Raw genomic sequence first — 18,448 nt, 5'->3', positions numbered from 1 at the left:
AAATGTCTTGTCAGGGAATGACTGAGTGAACCAAACTGCAGAGCCAAAACATAGGAATGGAACTAAGAGACATACAAATGAAAAGTATTTGTACAATTATTGGACCTAGCAGCCTGTACATGCCTTATCAGACCAAAAGATCAATCAAAAGAAAATGGGGAGTAGGTCAGGCAGAGTGGCACACACCTGTAATCCCAGCCACTAGGGAGCCTGAGGCAGGAGATTGCGAGTTCAAAGCCAGCCTCAGCAACACAAAGGCACTAAGCAACTCCGTGAGACCCTGTCTCTAAACAAAATACAGAACAAAGCTGGGAATGTGGCTCAGTGGTTGAGTGCCCCTGAGTTCAATCCCCATACCAGTACCCTCCTCTCCACAAAAAGAAAGGAAGGAAGGAAGGAAGGATGGATGGAAGGAAATAAATGGGAAGTAAATACTCAACACAGACAAGTCCAAAGACATTCAGGCACATTTACATTCTTATAGTATCCAGAAATTTTTCCTTCCAAAAGGCCCATTTACAGAAGCGGTGACAGTGAATGGGAGAACAGTGTCTGAAATTGTGGTCCCTGATGACTTCTTGGTTGTGGCAATTTTTCTTTCCAAAAGGCTGACTTTTAATGAAAACTATTAGAAAATTCTGTCAAGCTTCAACTACTTTAGGAATTGAAACCAGGGTAGCTTTGTAAGCAACAACAGATAGAACCAAAGATCCCAACAGTGGACGCTATTCCCTGTAGGATCACTTTCCTCTTCCCATTCTTGAGTGAGGAGACTCTACCTACAGATCCTGTTTAAAAGTATCTTAACATTTACTATCTTAGTATAAAGTCCCAAATAAGACAGCTGGAGCCTTTTGTTCCTAGCTGAACCCTAAACTGCTTCCAAGGGAGAGGGGGCAGGTGTAACTTCCCAGCTGGCTTCTCCTGGCAGGAACTCTGTACAGAATGGATGCCTCTCAAGGCCCTCTCCTCTGGGTGCTCTGTCTTTCTAGAGGGAAAGCCCATGATTTCTCAGAGACAACTTAAGCACCTGTCTTGGGCTGCTAATCTTTATTCTGCTCCACAATGTACATCACCATGTTAGCCCCAGCCGGGACAGACAGAAGTCTCAGCAGCGTGCAAAAACAAACACCATCATCTCCAGAAAAAAGTGTTCCTTCCAAATACCTATACCCCTAAGCCTAAGTCCCACCTCTTCCCCAAAACAGAGTTTGTCACTGCAAGGTACAGCAGCCTTCAACACCATCCCCAATCCCTTGTCATAGGAGAAAAGATGATGTTTATTTTGTAAAAAAAGGAATTCTGGAGTGCACCAAGAAAGGACCCTAAGCAAATTCAATTCTAGCCCAGGTCTGAGGTTTACTCCAATGCCCCCCAGACAGACAGCAGGGTACCACACTCTCACACCACCTTTAATCCATGACCAATTCGTGGGGTCTTTTACATAAAGTAAGAAATGTCTCTGCTGACCACATCTGAGGGCCACAAGCTCACTCCATAAACATACTCATACCCAGACACACATCCCTTTTAAGTACCCATGGATCACGAATTCAACTCACATATGAAGCTGGGTGTGGAAACAGATACCTGGGGGAAGCCACAGGACTTAAGAGGTCAGCTGGGAGTACAGGGCCCACGCCCTGCTGGGCAATCAAGCCAACTTGCAAATACAAGCAGAGATCTGCCGCCAGCAGCTATTGCCCGCAAACAAATTTAAGAGGCCACAAGGCTATCGCGTACTGGTCCACAATCGGAATGCGGGATTTCAGAGAACAGAAGAGCCACGCGCGGGACAGGCTCGCCCGCCTTTGGCAGCTGCACTTCAAAGGCGCCTGGGCGGGCTGTAAGCCAAGAGGAGCTCCGGCCATGGGGAGGGGCTCGACCCTAGTGCCAGCGAGCCGCGGGTCGGCTGAGGTCAGGGAGTGTGCTGCAGCTGGGAGCGGGAAGCCTAACCGCAGCCTGGAGGAGATCCTGCCCCGAGAAAGCGCCGCGGAAACGCGGTTCGCCAGCGAGGAGCAGACAAAGGCTCGGGTGCGCACGCGGTGGACGGTGGCGCCTTAGCCGCGCTCTGGGCCGCGGGGAGCCGCGCCCGGCCGGCTGACTCCGGAGTCGCCCTGTGCTCCGCGGACAGCATCTCCGGGACCACAGGAAGCTCCCACCTGGTCCCGCCTTGCCCCCTCCCGTCCCAGTTTTCCTGTCCTCACCCCGCTCGCCCTCCATCAACGACAGCGGCGACTCCCTCCTTTGCGCATCCGGCGCGGGTTTCCTCAACATCTCCCGCTTGCCTCCTAGCTTCTAGCGAAGCTCTTTCTGCCTTGACTTTTCTGCTCGATCAGGTCCCCCTCCCCCGTGACACGCCTTCTGTCGCCCCTGCCCCAGCGCCCTCTCAGACGCGCGCCCGCGGGTGGCGAGACGGAGTGGCCACACCAAGTCCGAAAGGGCGATTTGGAACCGGAGGCGCCTTCTTCTTCCACGCTAACGCCCCATTGTCCTTCCCTTTTATTACCAACCCAAACACCAGCTAACACCCGAGTCTGCATTAGGTCGATCTGGGTGGGGGCGCGTCCTCTTTGTAGGGGGAGGCATCCACTTCCACTTCCCTGGCCCATGCTCTCCAACACGTTCACTAGAAGGGTGTGGAAACGTAGGGTGCCAGGACTCTGGTCTGTCCTCACCCCAGTCACAGGAACCCAGAGGGCCGGTTCCCCAGTGGAGGGAAACGCTTTTACTCCTGTTAAGAGGTCACCGGCTCAAGAAAGAGAAACCTAGCTTAAGCGGTGACAAAGTTGAGAGTATGAAATACGTGCCGGGTCAGTGCAGCCAGGAGCCTGGCCCTGGGGGCGAAGATAGGAGGCAAGTCCCGATTAAACGCCCTGCTCTCGCGGCCCTACAAGATCACCCTTCCTGCGCGCACGCGAGTCCCGGGAAAGCCCGGTGCCCCTGCGCTGACGCTCCCGCGTGCCACCGGGGGGCCACCACTTCCCCCCCCCGCCCCGTGAAGGGCCGCTGGGCGCTAAGCACCTCTGACACACGCACCCACCGCAGTAGCTCCCTTCACACCCAGAGGTCCGAGCCCCCCAACAGCCCCCCACAGACCGAGAAACGCCCCAGCCACCGGAAACCTGGAGCTAGGGCACTTACTAGGGCTCAGGAAACACTCGGTCAGCCTTCGGAAGCAGCTCGCGTTATTAGAAGGTCCATCTTCCATGTCGGAGCCGAAGAGAAGCGGCGACGCGGCGGCGAGAGCGAAGCTGGCGCCTCCCAGCCGCCGCGGAGTTCGGCCGCCGCCCGAGGGGCCGGGGTAGCCCCCGCCGGCGTCCGCGAAGCCAGGGGAGCCCGCGCGGCGCGCGATCGGGCCGAGGGGAAGCCGGGGCGGCGGCGGCGGCTGGGGCCCGGCGCGGGCTGGGAGCAGCAAGCCCTGGAGCACAGGCGAGAGGAAGAGCCGCCGCCGCCCGCCGCTGCCACCGCCGCCGCGGTGACTACTGCTGGGGGGGACGCTCAAGGGAGCTGCCTCTTGTCCTCCTCCTCCTCCTCCGCCAGCATCGCCGCCGCCTCCTCGAGCCGCCGCCGCCGCTGCGCCCTCCCTTCCTGGGAGACGCACGGGGAGGTGAAAGGCAGATGAGGAGGAGAGAAAAGGGGGAGGGGGCAGGGGGGGCGGCGGCCTGAAGTAAAAGGAAGATGGAGAGGAGGAGGGGACAGGGGAGGAGAAGGCAAGCGCGAAGGGAGCACGAGCCGCGACCCAGCCGCAGCCACCAGCACCGAGCACAGAGAGGGCGCCGGAGACCCCCGTGGGGCTGGCGCGGCCTGCCGAGGAGGGGGGCGGGCGCGGGGGCGCGGCGCGTTCGGCCCAGCCGCGGCCAGGCCGCTCAGGGGCCAGGCCCGGGCCCGCCGCGCTCCCCCCGCCGGCCGCGCTGCGCCGGGGTTCCGGGCGGAGTTTCCCGGGGCCCGGGCTCGGCTCGTCCCCAGCCTCTGGCAACGGAGCTTGGGGGCGGGGAGCAAGAGCCTCGGCAGGGCTGGCCATGGCCCTCCTCCTCGGGCCGCCGTGGGGGCAGGCCGCCGGCCGGAGGGGCGCGGCGAGCCGGACCCGGCGGGCTCCGCCCCCGCAGGACCTGCCCTCCTCGGCCGATCGGCCCGAGCGCCGTCTGGTCCCCTAGCCTGTCTCCCAAGCCCCTCCCGGCCCGGTCTTCACAGCGTGCTCAGCTTCGGGTGCTGAGGGGTCCCGGGTTGGGGGCGAGTCCCGGGCGACCGCGACTGGCTACTGGCTGGCGCGCACAATCGGCGTCCTCCCCGCACGGGCGAGGGTCTGCGGAGACGCTGCCTGCAGGCGTGGCGTGGTTAGTGCGCGCTCCGGCAGCTGAGCCTCGGTGCCTGACCCAAAGCAGCAGAGAAAAGCGCCGCAGTGCCGCTGCCCGTGGAGGCGGCGGTGGCGGCGGCGGCAGAAGACGCCCACTGGCGGAGCAGTAGCTCCCCACGCTGCCGCCGCCCGCGCCCACGTTGCGCGCTCGCTGGACGACCCCACGGCGCCAGGGCCCCACATGCCCCTGCTCTGTGAGCACCTTGTGCTCCCCGGACCCGCTAGCGGGCGGGGGAACTGATGCTGGGCGTTGTCCCCTCCGGGTTCGGTGTTCCAGATTCTAAACCCGCACCCCTGCAGACGTTCCAGCTGTGTGATGTTGGACTGGCCATGTCTGCTGTTGGTTTCCGAGCCAGGGAATCCTCCCGTTGGCGGGCCAGCAGCTCCAACTAGCACTGCTCAGTCACAGCCTGCAGGAGGGGAGTTGGAACTTAGACCGGGGGTACTTTAAATGAACTTACAGTGTTTCCAATAAACTTAAGGTTTGAAAGACGGTCCATCCCCAGCACTCCCTCTCCGATTCCCACTTGAAAACGAACTTAGTGTGCACAAGCTGTTTGTCACGATGGGGACAGAGAATGGAAAGAGCAAACTATGGCTCAAATACTGAAAACCGTGAGATCATCGCCCCAAACCCTGAAGGCCGCCTCATCACCCGCGGCTTTCTTGTACTCCCCTCCTGTAGCCACGAATCCAGACAGCTGTAATTGCAGGGAGCTGTGCCGCTGAATGAGCACTCAGAACAAGTTGCTGCACAAGTTTGGAGAAGTTGGAGAGCCCAAGCGCACAGATGCGCAGGTGTCCGCCTTCTGGCAGGCACTCCTGGCGGGTTCACCACGATGTGCCAGGTCCCAGGTCCCAGTGGAAGGCGGTGATCCTGCAGCCCCAAATTGGAACGGGCTGTTCGAACACCCCGGACTAGGTCACCATCCCTAGTGGGTAGCTCGCGCGCCACATTCCAGTTTTCACGGAGGACAAGACGGTCACTGGAGCGCGAGGCTTGCGCGGCTGTGCACCTGCTCTATCCACACAGGGCTGGGGCCCGACACTGGCTTCCCGCCCCTACCTCTTTCTCGCCCCGCACACTTTCTTCTCTCCAGTTTTGCGTGCTTTTTATTTCGAACTGGGCTGCAGACTCCTCCCTTGTCAGTGCTTTTCCCGACTCCCATTCAAACCCCCAACAGTGTCAAGGGCATATTTGCATTCGCACCAAACCAAGAGGGTGGACCCCAGGGACTTGGTGCCAATACCAGCGGCTGGGTGATTCCTGGACCGACGCTGCGTGTTACGTGTAAAGGGGCGCCAATCCGGACACTCTCAGGTCGAAACTCCTAAATTTGCTAACCAAGAAAATGATTCGGCAACTCTTACCTTAGGGACTGGGGGTGTGGTGCTTTTGCTTTTGTTTGTTTCTTTGTTTTTCCCACCAATATAAAAACTAGATAAGTTGGAGCAATGCCGCCTGATCTCCGCGCAGCCTCCCGGCTCACAGCTTCTCCCGTCGCTCAGACCCGACATTTGTTACTTCGCTTCAAATCGCAGTTTGAGCAGGTTGGGGACTGGACACTCGCGCAGAAAAGGGCTTCCACATATTTAGGGAAGATGAGTTTCTCTTCGTAATGTTTATTGTTCGTTCCTTTACAGGCATAACATTTCTCCTTGCCTTTTAAGGTTTACCAGTTGCAATTTTTTGGAGTTATTGAAGCGATTTCCAGTTTTTTTAAAAAAAGAAATTACATTTGACTTGAATGCAAGCCACTTTGCCGGCTTAGGGGGAGGGGTGGTAATTCCAAGTATTTATTCTGTGAGTCTTTGTTAAATCAGGACGCAAACTCCCGAGAGAGTGCTCTTTAACCCTTTTCCAGAAGCGACCTTCTTTCCACGTTTTATCCTTCTTTTCTCCAGTTGGCTTGCTGGAAGAGAAACATTTCCTGGATAGAGTAAAAAATCACAAACCATGACAACGGAAAAGGGACCAATTAAGGAGAAGTTTAAAGATCAGCAATTACATTTTGATCTAGGGTCTTCCTGATGAACAGGGGTGTCCTTGTTGGTTCATTTAAGCCTTTCTTCAAGAAGTATCCTTTAGTTATAGATGGGAATTACAAACCCACAGAGAGGCGTGTCACTGGGGCTCAGGTGTTGCTACACATGGAGAATGTGTTTCTTGAGGATTTTTTTTCTTCCCTTTCAGTTTCTCTAGTGATATATCAGAAAAGGGAGCAGACTGTGTCACTGAACACTTGTTACTCCAGACTTTTTATGGCCCATAACTGAGTGAACACTGCACTCTGACAGTCCACCTGAAGTTAACACTACCCTTATATGTCAACTGTCATCAGATTATTGTACAATTTAGCCATGACTATAATTGCTAGAAGCAAAGGAAGAGAGATGGTGGAAATCCAAACTGTTGCAATGCTCTCCTAAAGGAAATTATTTTCCTAACTCCCAGATGAGGAAATGCTAGACGTAATTGCAAGGCATAAAATCTAAAAGAATTAAGGTAACGAGCAAAATTGTCAAGCCTGATGATGACCATATCTGGTAACTCAACATTTTAAAAGAATGTGAAGAATTTGTCTGTGCCCTTTGCCAAGGAAAATGATCAGGAATGAGTTTCATGTTTAAAATGAAGCCTTACATCAGTGCACCTAGGCAAGGGCAAGTATATTTAAGTTTTGTAAACTTTCTTCCACATATTGTAATTTTAAAATAAAGTTAATTTTATGTTGCTTTTGGTATTTTATGTCTAAAGTTTTCTGTAAGATAGAGATGATACTTTCCTTCTTTGAATTATATGCTTATAAAAAGACATTAACACAGCCCAAGTTAGAGCCTAAGAATCTTTGAATGATGATATTCTTCAAAAAAAATATAAAATTTCTAATAACCATGCATTGTACTCAACAACCTAACTATAATAGTTCATAACTTATGTGGTTAATATTTTATATTTTTGTAAATTTATAAGCATTTAACTGGTTTTAATTTGCAACATATGAAATTAATGCTTATGCTTATAGCTGTAAATTTTACATCAGTGATTCTTGAAAACCCTGTTCTTTTTTGAAGATGATAATGATTTGTGTTTATAATATAAAAAGGTTAATTAAATGTTAATTAACCTACTTAATGGGTAAGGTCTGATAAAAGGGCATTTTCTTTTTTCCTTGACTTTAGTTTTTGTGATTTACTTAAAACACATAGCAAAATAACTCATAACCAAGGGGCTTATTGTTCAGGCTGTTCAATTTAATAGGTGGTAAAGTATCATTTTGTATGTCATGCAGGTGTGATCATGCAAACTCTGCCTTCTCAGGATTCAGTATCATGCATGCAAAATGCAGCTCAGCTTTCAGGTATCTATTCATGACCTCCCAAGTCCACTAAATCCTTCCCTGTTGGTTCTGAGTTTCTCAAGCTAATTCATCATAGCTTTGTTGTCTGTACTCCTGGAACTTAAGTATTCTATCTGCATCTGTTAACAGGCTACATTGGATCTTTTCAAAAGAGAGTTAATGCATACATGATTTACATTGATGATCCAGTTTTAAACAACATGACATCAGGCGTATTACCATCCTCAACATTTAATAAAGGGCAGCACACAACCAGCACTCAATAATTGCTGTCCTACCTGTCACCTGCATGCCAACTGATCACAAATCTCTATTACTGCTGACACTAATAAATCTTGACTAAATTGAGGGATGCATGCTTACAGTATCGTCATAGTCAAGCCTAAAAAGACAAAAAGAAGTCTATTATATTTCTAGTAAAAAAAAAATTTAATTAGAGTCAACACCTTGAATGGACAGTCTTAAAAACAGACCAAAGGCAATAAAAACAACTCAGCTACTACTCACACTCCTAGATCTTCAACTTCAATTAAGTTACGCTTACAAATTCATATTGCTAGATTTTCAGTTTCAGTTAGTTTACTCTTATAAATTTAAACAAAGTAACTATAAACCAAATTTTAATTTTATTTTCACTTTATGTTATCAAACAATTAAAACCAGTATAGGTTATATCTGTCTTTATTTAATAATTAATTTTAATTAATAATCTAATTTTCAATTAGATTTTTTTTATAATACACAACTGTTAAGACATGAGTATTCCAAGTACATCCCAAGTATCTGTTTCATCAGAAAAAAGGTTTTCATATTCCTTCATTAAAAAAAGATGCAGGTAGAAATTTTCACTAGTCAAACTGAAACATTTCACTCTTTGCTGAAAATCACCTCTGTGAATATCCAGCTCTGAGATCACTAGTGTTAAAAAGTACTGTTGCTCAGTACTGTCTCCTTGTGATAACTGTGTGCCCTGTTAGCACTATGTGTAATGCAGCTGGGCTGGGACACGGAGCTGTATTTCAAATACTCGCCATTCAGAGACAGCAAAGCACCTTGGAGAGTGCTGAAGCGAGTTTCGGTTCTCAAAACCAGAAGCAAACTAGGATGGGGCCAGGAGCTCAGTTCAATCAGCACTTCCACCCAAGCTTTATAAGTCAGATGGATTAATTTTGTTTGAGATTCAAACCAATGTGACAAAATTATACCTCAAAAACTTAATAATAAGCCTAAAGGAAAGAAAACATTTCTTTCAGAGAGCTCCAAGTCCAGTTTAAGGTATTGAGTAGGAAGGGAACATGGTGGGCGGGGGCATTAGAGGCAGACCATTGGCTCCTTGATGGATTGCAACCAAAACCTACAAAATGTCAACTGTGATTCCTGTGAACACCTTATGTACCAGGGAGCATGCAGGTTCAGCAGGGGTGCCCAAGTGGCCCTGGAGTCTGTCCCCATGAGTTATAGTGTGATGCTTCAATGGTGTATTGTTAATGTTGTTCCAGATAAGTAGGTTTTCGTTTCCTCCTCAGGAATCTTTCTCTTGAAAACATTTTAATTTTAATAGCCATTTTTTGACATGGGCCTTGACAAAGGGTCAGAGGTACAAGATAAAGAAATAATGATGGGTTCTCCAGCTGCGTCTCAAAAATAAGAATCAGGATGGCTTGCTTCATCCAGAGGACTGATTCCCTTCTGCAAATTCCACAGACACAGCAAGATGCCGTCTGAGGCACAAGTGGCCCTCTGAGCTTTGTTCCCATTTGGACCAGAATTGAATGGGCATTCAAGGCCCCAGAGCTGGGGTAGGGTCATTCACACAGGGGAGCTTCCCTCGCCTCAGGCTTTGGCCTGTGAAGCACTGAGAGGAGAAAGCAGTGGTGTCAGGTTTTCCTCCTGAGCTGCTCCTATTAAAGTGCCCCAAGGAGAGGAGCATGAGCTCAGGAAGTAAGGTCCTTACGCTGTTTGGGGACAGTGTCCAGGCTTCTCTCCAGGATGGGAAGAACCTAGTGTGGACTGTGAGCACACACCATCCTACAGCATCTACTAGAGCAAGCAGTTAAGTAGAACTTCCTATATTAATCTTTCAAAATAGATCCTTTGAGGAAAGGTCACTTACGGAAGACAAAAGATCAGCAGCCTTGGCTTTTCAACATTTTTTCCTCTATGTGACTTGACAGAGAGACAAAGAAACTATCCCGCCTCTATCAGGTGGGAAGTGGCAAGAAAGGGCCTTTGAGAAGAGAGGGCATGTCTTCCACTATCCCTGGTGGCATTCATTTCCTGGGTTCAGAATGGGTTCTCTGAGGGTGCCTGTCCTCTCCTCACACTGCAGCCATGGATGGAGGCCATGTCTCCCTCCTGCTGCCTTCACCCTTGTGTTCCATGCAGAGCAAGGGACATTTCAGCAGTGACTCCATCGGGACTCCGCTCTGTCCAGTGCTGTACGCCAGGGTGCATCCCGAGAGCCAAGAACCTCCTGAACTCAAACAGTGGTCTCTGCAGCTGACACCAGGTCTCCAGTCCCACTTCCGTGCCCTGCTGGTGGCAGGAAAGTCTACTTTCCCCTTCTCCCTCCAGCACTCCAATTCTGGTAGATATTTTCATTGGAAATTTCTAGAATTGCACCCAGGAGTCTTGTTGTCCTGGTGCATTATCCTGTCCTATGCCTAGATGTTCAGAACCACCCCAGGTAAGGAATTTTGTACCTTCAAATAATCTGCCATCACTGCTAGCAGTAATAAATAAATGTATTCTGAAAATTATAATTTCATGTATATATATTTCTTATATATATATATGCACACATGTACACACACACATAGTTAGCATAACCCTCTAGTACAGTAAACATACTAAAAAGTCAAGGGTATTCTACTAACTAGAAATGGCCATAAGAAGTCTTGATTTTACTCTCTCTCTCTCTCTCTCTCTCTCTTCCTTGTACTGTGGATTGGACCCAGGGACACTTTAGCCCTGAACTTCGTCCCCAGCCCTTGGCACTTTTTATTTTGAGACAGGGTCTAACTAAATGGCCCAGGTTGGCCTCAAGCTTACAGCCCTTCTGCTCTGGCCTCCTGAGTTGCTGGGGCCATGGGACTCCCTGCTTATTTCAAGACCTCCATCTGCTGTGCCTTGGAACCTCAGGTTGAAGGACACACAAGCATTAAGGTGTAACTTTGGTCGAGCTGGGTCCGGGAAGTCTGGGGCCTTTACTCAAGCCACCCTCTGGCCGACAGCAAGAAGCCTGCTGCAAGCTCCAGGTTCAGGTGGCTCCTGGGGAGTTACAGAGGGGAAGCTTGGAGGGACAAACATGGGTTCACTCTGGGTAGACTTTATGTCCCCTCCGTCCCAAAGGCCCTGAGGAAGCCTCGGTCCTGAAGTGAGCATTATGATCTGAGAACTTTTGCTTTAATGTATGTAGACTGGCCCAGCCTTACTAGGCTTCTCAACATGAGTCACACAAGAATGCATTTGAGTACAATGCAGAGCATACAGGTGTTTCGCAGCAATTAGGCCATCGTTACCATCGGCTGGAGCTGCTGATCCATCCATAGCATGAAGCACCACTGAGGGCACTGAGAAATGACAAATCACATTCAATGCATTTGATGAAAGAGTTAGGCAACGTTACCATCTGAATTCTGGATGGTTCTCCTCCTTGATTAAAAAAATGATATTGAATCATTAAAACCAAGGTAATCATTGATTTTTATCTGATAATCCTAAATAATTGACAAATTAGTCATGATATAACCACCTTAATTTAAATATTAACATTTCCTCTAAGACATTTTTCTGGTCTCTGGAGTAGCCAATTGTGTATTTGGGAAGCTGGTCAGGTTGGAGGATGGTAGAGAGGACTGGAGATTCCTGGGATCTTAGAATACTCCAAATGACCAGTTGTAGTCTGCACTTTCTGTAAAGAGAATGGGGATGAATGTACTAAAGCAAATTTAGAAGTTAATGTGGCATGGGACCTGCTAGGTGAATTACATAGTGTCTCAAAATCTGAAGGAGACCTGATTCATTTTCCCTTACAGTGGCAATGTGTCTCTGTTGATTGCATTTCAGGGCCTTGTCTCCAATGTCTGAAGACTAGCCAGTAGACTCTCTGACCCACTGTCAGATCCGACTACCCTGAGGCATACCAGGGATTGAACTCAGGGGCACTCACCACTGAGCAACATTCCTGGCTTTATTTTGTATTTTTTTTAGAGACAGGGTCTCACTGAGTTGCTTAGTGCCTTGGTGTTGCTGAGGCTGGCTTTGAACTTCAGATCCTCCTGCCTCAGCCTCCTGAGCTGCTGGAATTACAGGCAGGCATCACTGCGCCCGGCTTGAAATGCATTGTTCTTCATTAGCAAAAGCCATGTCAGGAAGAGATGGAGAGGTCTCCTGCCTCCTGCAGAGTCGGGAGGATGCAGGGCAGAGTGCCAGTTTCTGTTCAGCCCTAGCGGAGGCCTCATGGCAGGAGTGTGTGCGAGAGAGAGAGAGAGAGAGAGAGAGAGAGAGAGAGAGAGAGAGATATCACATGGGGAGACAGGAAGCCAGAGCTTGCTGGGTGATTTCAATTACAGTTTCCATATAGAGCACATCCGCTTTGATCCATGGGTTATGTAGAAGTATTTCTAGGAGATTAGAATATTTTCAGACACATTATTATTATTATTATCATTATTATTATTAGGATTATTTAAAAGAATGTGGCCTGTAAAACTGCTAATTTTAATATTTTTTTTAAAAGTGCTCTTGTTGTGCCCACATACGATCAAACTTTATAATGGTCTGCAGGGAAGGAGAGTGAGCTGCTCAGACCCACACAGAAGCCCCTGGTTCTGTTCCAGGGACACATTACTGGGTTTGGATCTTGCTTTTGCCTCCTTACTGTTGTATCTCCCTGGACCAAACACAGTATTTTTCTGAGCCTCATCATCCATCTTGAGAAGGGAAGCGAGAGGAATATTCACCTCTTCCAGTTGCCATGAGAATTATTTAAGATTATGTGTATGCAAAAGTGCTGAGATGCAGCACTCAGCTGGTGGAAATATTACAAAAAAAAAAAAAATGGAAAGAAGAACTTTGGTCTCTGCAGTTGGAACAGTCCTGGTTTTGAATCCTAGATCCACTCATCCCAGATGCCCTGGGGCCAGTCATTTCACGGTTCTGAGTTTTCCCAGGATGGACAGTGGGGATGACGTAGGAGAAACTGTGGGGATTCAGTGGGGCCCATGGCGGAGTCGGCCCCCTGCACTGGGCCTGCTGTTTTTATGAGAACCACCCAAAGAGACAACATAGCTGGGGAGCTTGAAGCCTAACTCCTCCTTCCCAGGGCCACCATGTCAAAGGACAGTGAGCTCAACACCTAGGACAGACTCCAGCAGGTCCACGTGCTGCCTTGGCATTGCCCGTCAGCAGGAGCAGAGGCAGGACGCGGGCTGGGCGTCTTCCAAGGCTCAGCACCAGCTTCCCACACTGACGTCCAGGTAGGACCGCCCCGTGGGGACATCAACGAAGCCAGGACAAGTGTGGGCTTCTCTGAGCCTTCTCTCCCTGTCCAAACTTGACCTCGGCCTCCTTGCTGAGCCCTGGCCCTGTTTATCCAGCACCCACAGCTGTGGGGTCCAACTGCAGCCAGGACCTTTTCTTCCAAGACAAAGGATCCTGTTGTCAAGCTTAAATCTTCAGAATAAGCATCTTGGATGAAAAAGGAAGGTGAAGGTCTCAGGATACTTTGATACAAGTACCTAGTGGTTTTATCTAGTCCTCAACTTGCCCTAAAAATCTGGCTAAATTTGTGATAGAAATTTATTATTCTGCAAACAAGAAAATCTTACATTTTTTTTCCAAGCCTGATATTTAAATATCTGCTTTGTTTCCTTGTTTTGGAATTGGAACACAGACTAAGCAAAAAGGCCAAATCATAAAACTCCATATTTTATTCCTGGAAAAGTCAATAAGATTGGACTAAGTGACGGCAGGACATCAGCATTGTTTACTGATGCGTGGATCAATAAATAAGGGTTTCTTTTCATTATATAAGAGTATAGTATATTATTATCTCAGTATATTATAGGTATGAAAAAATAAACATAAGTCTTCCAAATAACAAATTCCAATTTCTTACAGATTTGTGTTCTATATTTAGTTGGAAAAAGATCATTTTAGGGCCAAGGTTGTGGCTCAGTGGTAGAGCACTTGCCTGGCACACGTGAGGCACTGGGTTCGATCCTCAGCACCACATAAAAATAAACAAATAAAATAAAGGCATTCTGACCCTCTACCACTACAAAAAAAATTTGAAAAGATTACTTTAAATCAGATGTACAATGTTCTCAAGTTTTTTGTATATGGAACCCCCAGAAGGGATTTGCAAGGGTCCCCCACTCTTCCTAGGGCCCCTCAATCAGGCAATTAGTAAAGCCCAGAGGTGCTGCTGGACAGGGGTTAGAGGCCACCGAGTGCGACCTGTCACCCCAGGCTGAAATCATCATTCATCCATTTGGCAAACCACTGCGTGTCTGTTGTGTACCAGGCGAAGTGCGAGGCCATGGGCACCTGAGCGGGGCAGACAGACAGAACGCTGCTCTTGTGAGGCTTTTATTCCAGAGTGGGAATCAAAAGCAATGGATTACAGAATAAGTGAAATCATCAGGTGACAGAATGAAGCCGTGGGCAGGTGAGCGAGGCGTCCCTGGGAAGCTGAGGTGTGAGCCCAGGCTGCCAGCAGGACCTCAGGGAGCACCCAGGTCCCTGTGCATGGAGCAGGCAAGCAGGGAGGGGGTGCAGCAGACCACAGGTCAGGGCCAGCGCAGGCCCTGAATGTGGGTCATTCCTAATGAAGTGGGGAGCTGTGGGTGGGCTCACATGACCCCATCACCCTCAGGTCATGTGTATTTTTGTCAGCAAGTGCACTGGAAGGTCATGGTGCCCCAGGACTGACCATCCACCCCATAGCCCCTCCCCACATGTCAGGATGAGCCTGGAACCCTGGGAGTGAATGGAATTAAAGATCTTCACAGGGGTGGAAGGACTCGGGGACCCTGCGGGGTTTCCTCCAGTAGTACAGACACTCTCTTATTCCCAAGAAATCAGACCGTTCTGATAACTTTCAAAGAAAGAGTACAAAGTCTTGTTTGAATGACCTATTTTCTTCTTTCCTGTGATGTTTAATTTCATGTGTCCACTTGGCCAGGCCATGGTGCCCAGTAGTTTGGTCAAATGTCAGTCTAGATGTTACTGTGAAGGTTTTTCTTTTTTTTTTTTTTTAGATGAATGAAGAACGTCTAGATTGGTCAGCTTCAAATACAGCCAATGACTCTCCATGATATGGGTTGGCCTCATCTAATCAGTTGAAAGCCTCAAGAGTAAAAACTGAGGTTTCCTTAGGAGGAGGAAAAGCTGTAGCACCATCTCTTCCCAGGAGCACCAGCTGTCCTGCCTGGACTGCAGATTTTAGACTTACCAGGTCAATTGCATTAGCCAATTCATTAATACTCTCTCTCTGCGTGTAAATGGGTGTGTGTGTGTGTGTGTGTGTGTGTGTGTGTGTGTGTGTATGTATGTCTTTGTATACATGTGTTTATGTATATGCATGCATGTATATATTTGTTGACACGTAGGGGTATAAAAGTGCATTCACATGTGTCTGTGTATGAACATATGGACCAACATGGGTGTTTGTGTGTGTATCTCCCCTTTGGCTTGGTTTCCTAGGAGAGCCATGGCTGACAGGCTTTCTTGTGATTCTAGCCATTATCAAGCTACCACCTTTGTATTCTAGGGGGGGAAAAATCTTTATCTTTTTAGAAACTCTAGCCCTTTGGGGTTTCTTTTTAAAATTTAAACTAGGAGTGGAAAAGCTCAAATCCTCATTATTATTTCACTTGTATTCGAAATAAAGTTATAAAAGCTTGTCTCCCTCTGCTCAGCCTGTCCATGGACATCTCCTGGGTGCTGTGGGGACCCTGGTCCCAGTCAGGGCCAGCTGCAGCAGGAATCTCAAACCCTCACCAGGCCAGATCCCAGCCCTCCTCCACCCACGCTCAGCCTCCCCTCCTTCTGCTCTCTTTGTACTAACAGGTTTTGTACATTAGCTCTTACCAAAAAAGAAAAAAAAAAAGCCCTTTGAATGATAAATTAGCATGCGCATTCTTTCCTATGTGTGGTGGAAATTCTATCCTAGCAACAGGCACCTAATCCTCCGTCACCCAGCAAGGATCTCTGGAAATCAGTCAATACGTCCAGACTCTTCCAGGTCCTTCCTGTGAAGGAAAGCCCGATTGGTGGAAGAGGAGCGGGTGTCTAGGGGAAACTGAGTTTCCCTGGGGACGGACGTTCTGAGAATGTGTAATGCGGGATCCAAGTCTCAGCACGTAGCCTGTGGGGGGCTTAGGGCCCCCCTGCCTGTTGGGTCAGGGTGGTCCTCTCAGTTCATCTCCAGAGCAACCCCAGGTCGGGTGCACAGAGCTCCTCTGCACTGTGAAGTGACCGGGGAAGGCGGGGTGCCTTAGCTCTGTTTAGGGAATAGCTTGATTTCACCTGCTCCTGACTCAGTGTTTCAATGCTGCAGGGAAAACATCGGGCCTCTGAGCTCAGCCAGAGAAGTGGAAGAACCGTCTTGCAGCCTTCCAGCAAGTCTGGGGAAGGCGATCAGACGGGAAACTCTTTGGAAAGGGAGCTGGATTCTAACACAGCTCTCGGCCTCCACCCCAGGGCCCGGGACCTGCCTCTGCCTCCCGACCTCAGCAGATGCTGTCCACTGAAGAAGCCTGGGCTCCCCCAGCGGGCAGAGACGGGAGTGCCCGGAAGTCCTTGGCAGTCTCCTTCAGGTCAAAGGCTCTTCTTCACAGTCCAGAAGAAGATGGACGGTGAAGTTGGATGTGAAATAGCTGACGGTCAAGTGCTGTTGACCTGTGGAAAGGGTATTTTTACATGGTTCAGCTTCATGCACATTTATACCCTCTGGGTTTTTTTTTCCTCTTAGGACACAGAGCCACAGATGTCTGGGGTCCCATGTAGAGATGCAGAGAGAAAATTTGGCAAGTGGCACTTCTGGAACAGTCTCCATCTCCTGGTTACCATGGAAGCTGCTGGGTGGTTGCTGTTGAGTACTACTGGGTCCCACTATGGGTGCTGCTGAGGACTGCTGGGCCCTCTGTTGGTGCTGCTGAGGACCACTGGGTACCCACAGTGGGTGCTCTGACATACCCTGGAGACCACGGTGAGTACCCTTGGGTCCTGTGAGGTACACCAGTGGGGCCAAGATGGGAAAAGAACCCCATGAATCTGGTCTTGGTCTTTCCTCTTAAGGAGTACAACATCTAATTGGGGAAATATTAACGAACTTCATCATGAAATATCCTGTTGGAAGCTTTGGAAGTAATGTAGCAAAAACATTTAAGGCCAAATGTAATATTTTGCATGTTCTAAGATTTAAGTGAGTTGCTGCCAAAAGAGCAAAAATGGTCAGCACTCCACGGAGAGGCCCAGGGGACGGCACGCTCTCCCTGTCCCAGAGGGCAAACTTACAGTTATGATTTGAGGTACTGCCTCTGGAGAGAGGCACCTCTCAAATGCACCAAGAAAAAATAATGGAGCATTGTTGATACATTGACCTTGAACTCAGGTCATGATCTGCAGACTACTTTCAGGTAAAGACAAGGAAATCTTGTTGGATTTCTGCCACTGTGTAGCACAGATACACAAAAATGCTTCCTTTCCCGATGCTCACTACTTTCTGCCCAAACACACCCATCTCCTCCCACATGTGTTAGGTGAGCGGCTCGAGGCAAGTGCTTCTTGGCACTCATACTTGGCACTGCTGTGGAGCCTGCGGCCCCGGAGCCCAGCTGGCTTTGAAGGCACGTGCAGCGCACTGGGTTCGAAGGCACCGACGCCTTTCACACCAGCATGGGGGAGGCTCGGACCTTCCTTTAGCATCACGGTGCCATGTTCTGAGCGCTGCAGGCCCACCGTGTCCATATGCCCACGGGACAGGAAGCGGAGTCCGTGATTAAGTCAGATTTCCAGATGATGAACTGAGACATTTGCTCTACAAAAAGGAATTTTAAAAGCCAGTTTTCCTCATCTGTAGTTCCATGTGGTGATAGAAAAGGGATAATTTTAAGAGAAAATTTCAAAATAACATTTTTTGGCATCAATACCAACCTCAATAATGGTCTTGGGAAAATATGTTTTGTGTCTGTGTGTATTTCCTTTGAGGCAATGGTTCAGAATCACCAAGAAAATTTCTTAAAAATAGGTTCCTTGGCCCTAGCATTTTTGACTCGGTGGACCTGGGGTGGGGCTGATAATTTGCATTTCTGGCCAGGTCCCAGGTGATGGCAGTGCACAGGGCAAGGCCAAGGCCATGTCTGCCTTCTTTAAAACCTTCTAGGAAAAGTGAGTTGTGGACAGGAGATAGCTCACAACCGCCAGTGTTTTGAAATCCCGGAATCGGCTCTAGTCTTCAGAGCCCAGGACGGTGCACCATGTGGGTCAGTTGTACAGACTGACATCACTCCTGCTTGTTCTGCAGGCACCTGAGTAGGAGGGAGGGAGACTCTTGGCGAGGTCCACTGAGATTCTAAACCCACTGGACAAAGCTATGTCTACTCGCACAAATGGTAATTTTCTGAAATTACTTAGTATCATCAAAGAAGAGTAGGATGCCTCACAGAACGTGGGTGAGATTCTGGAATTTATCTCCTACAGCAATAATGAACTCCCTCCA

At 49.1% G+C, this 18,448-nt stretch overlaps 1 protein-coding gene across 8 annotated transcripts in view; it reads right to left on the bottom strand.

Annotated features, from left to right (window-relative positions):
• Positions 1–18,448, bottom strand: part of Pde10a (phosphodiesterase 10A) — a 508,658-nt gene that overhangs the window by 263,113 nt on the left and 227,097 nt on the right. For 2 of the 8 annotated variants that reach the window (XR_013424690.1, XR_013424691.1), the window contains exon 1: positions 3,145–4,388. The exons of 3 other annotated variants lie outside the window; for them this stretch is intronic. Coding sequence is in view for 2 of the 5 variants with exons in the window: in XM_078018762.1 (XP_077874888.1) it covers positions 3,145–4,024 (880 nt within the window). In the remaining 3 variants the exon portion in view is untranslated. Of the gene's footprint in view, positions 1–3,144; positions 4,389–18,448 lie in introns of those variants that run through there. 3 more of the 8 variants (XM_078018762.1, XM_013356933.4, XM_078018763.1) reach the window with 3 other exon arrangements.

The sequence above is a fragment of the Ictidomys tridecemlineatus genome, chromosome 8 (assembly GCF_052094955.1).
Source record: "Ictidomys tridecemlineatus isolate mIctTri1 chromosome 8, mIctTri1.hap1, whole genome shotgun sequence".
NCBI lineage: Eukaryota > Metazoa > Chordata > Mammalia > Rodentia > Sciuridae > Ictidomys > Ictidomys tridecemlineatus.
Note: the sequence above shows the minus strand (reverse complement) of the source record. Positions and strands in the feature narration are given on the sequence as shown.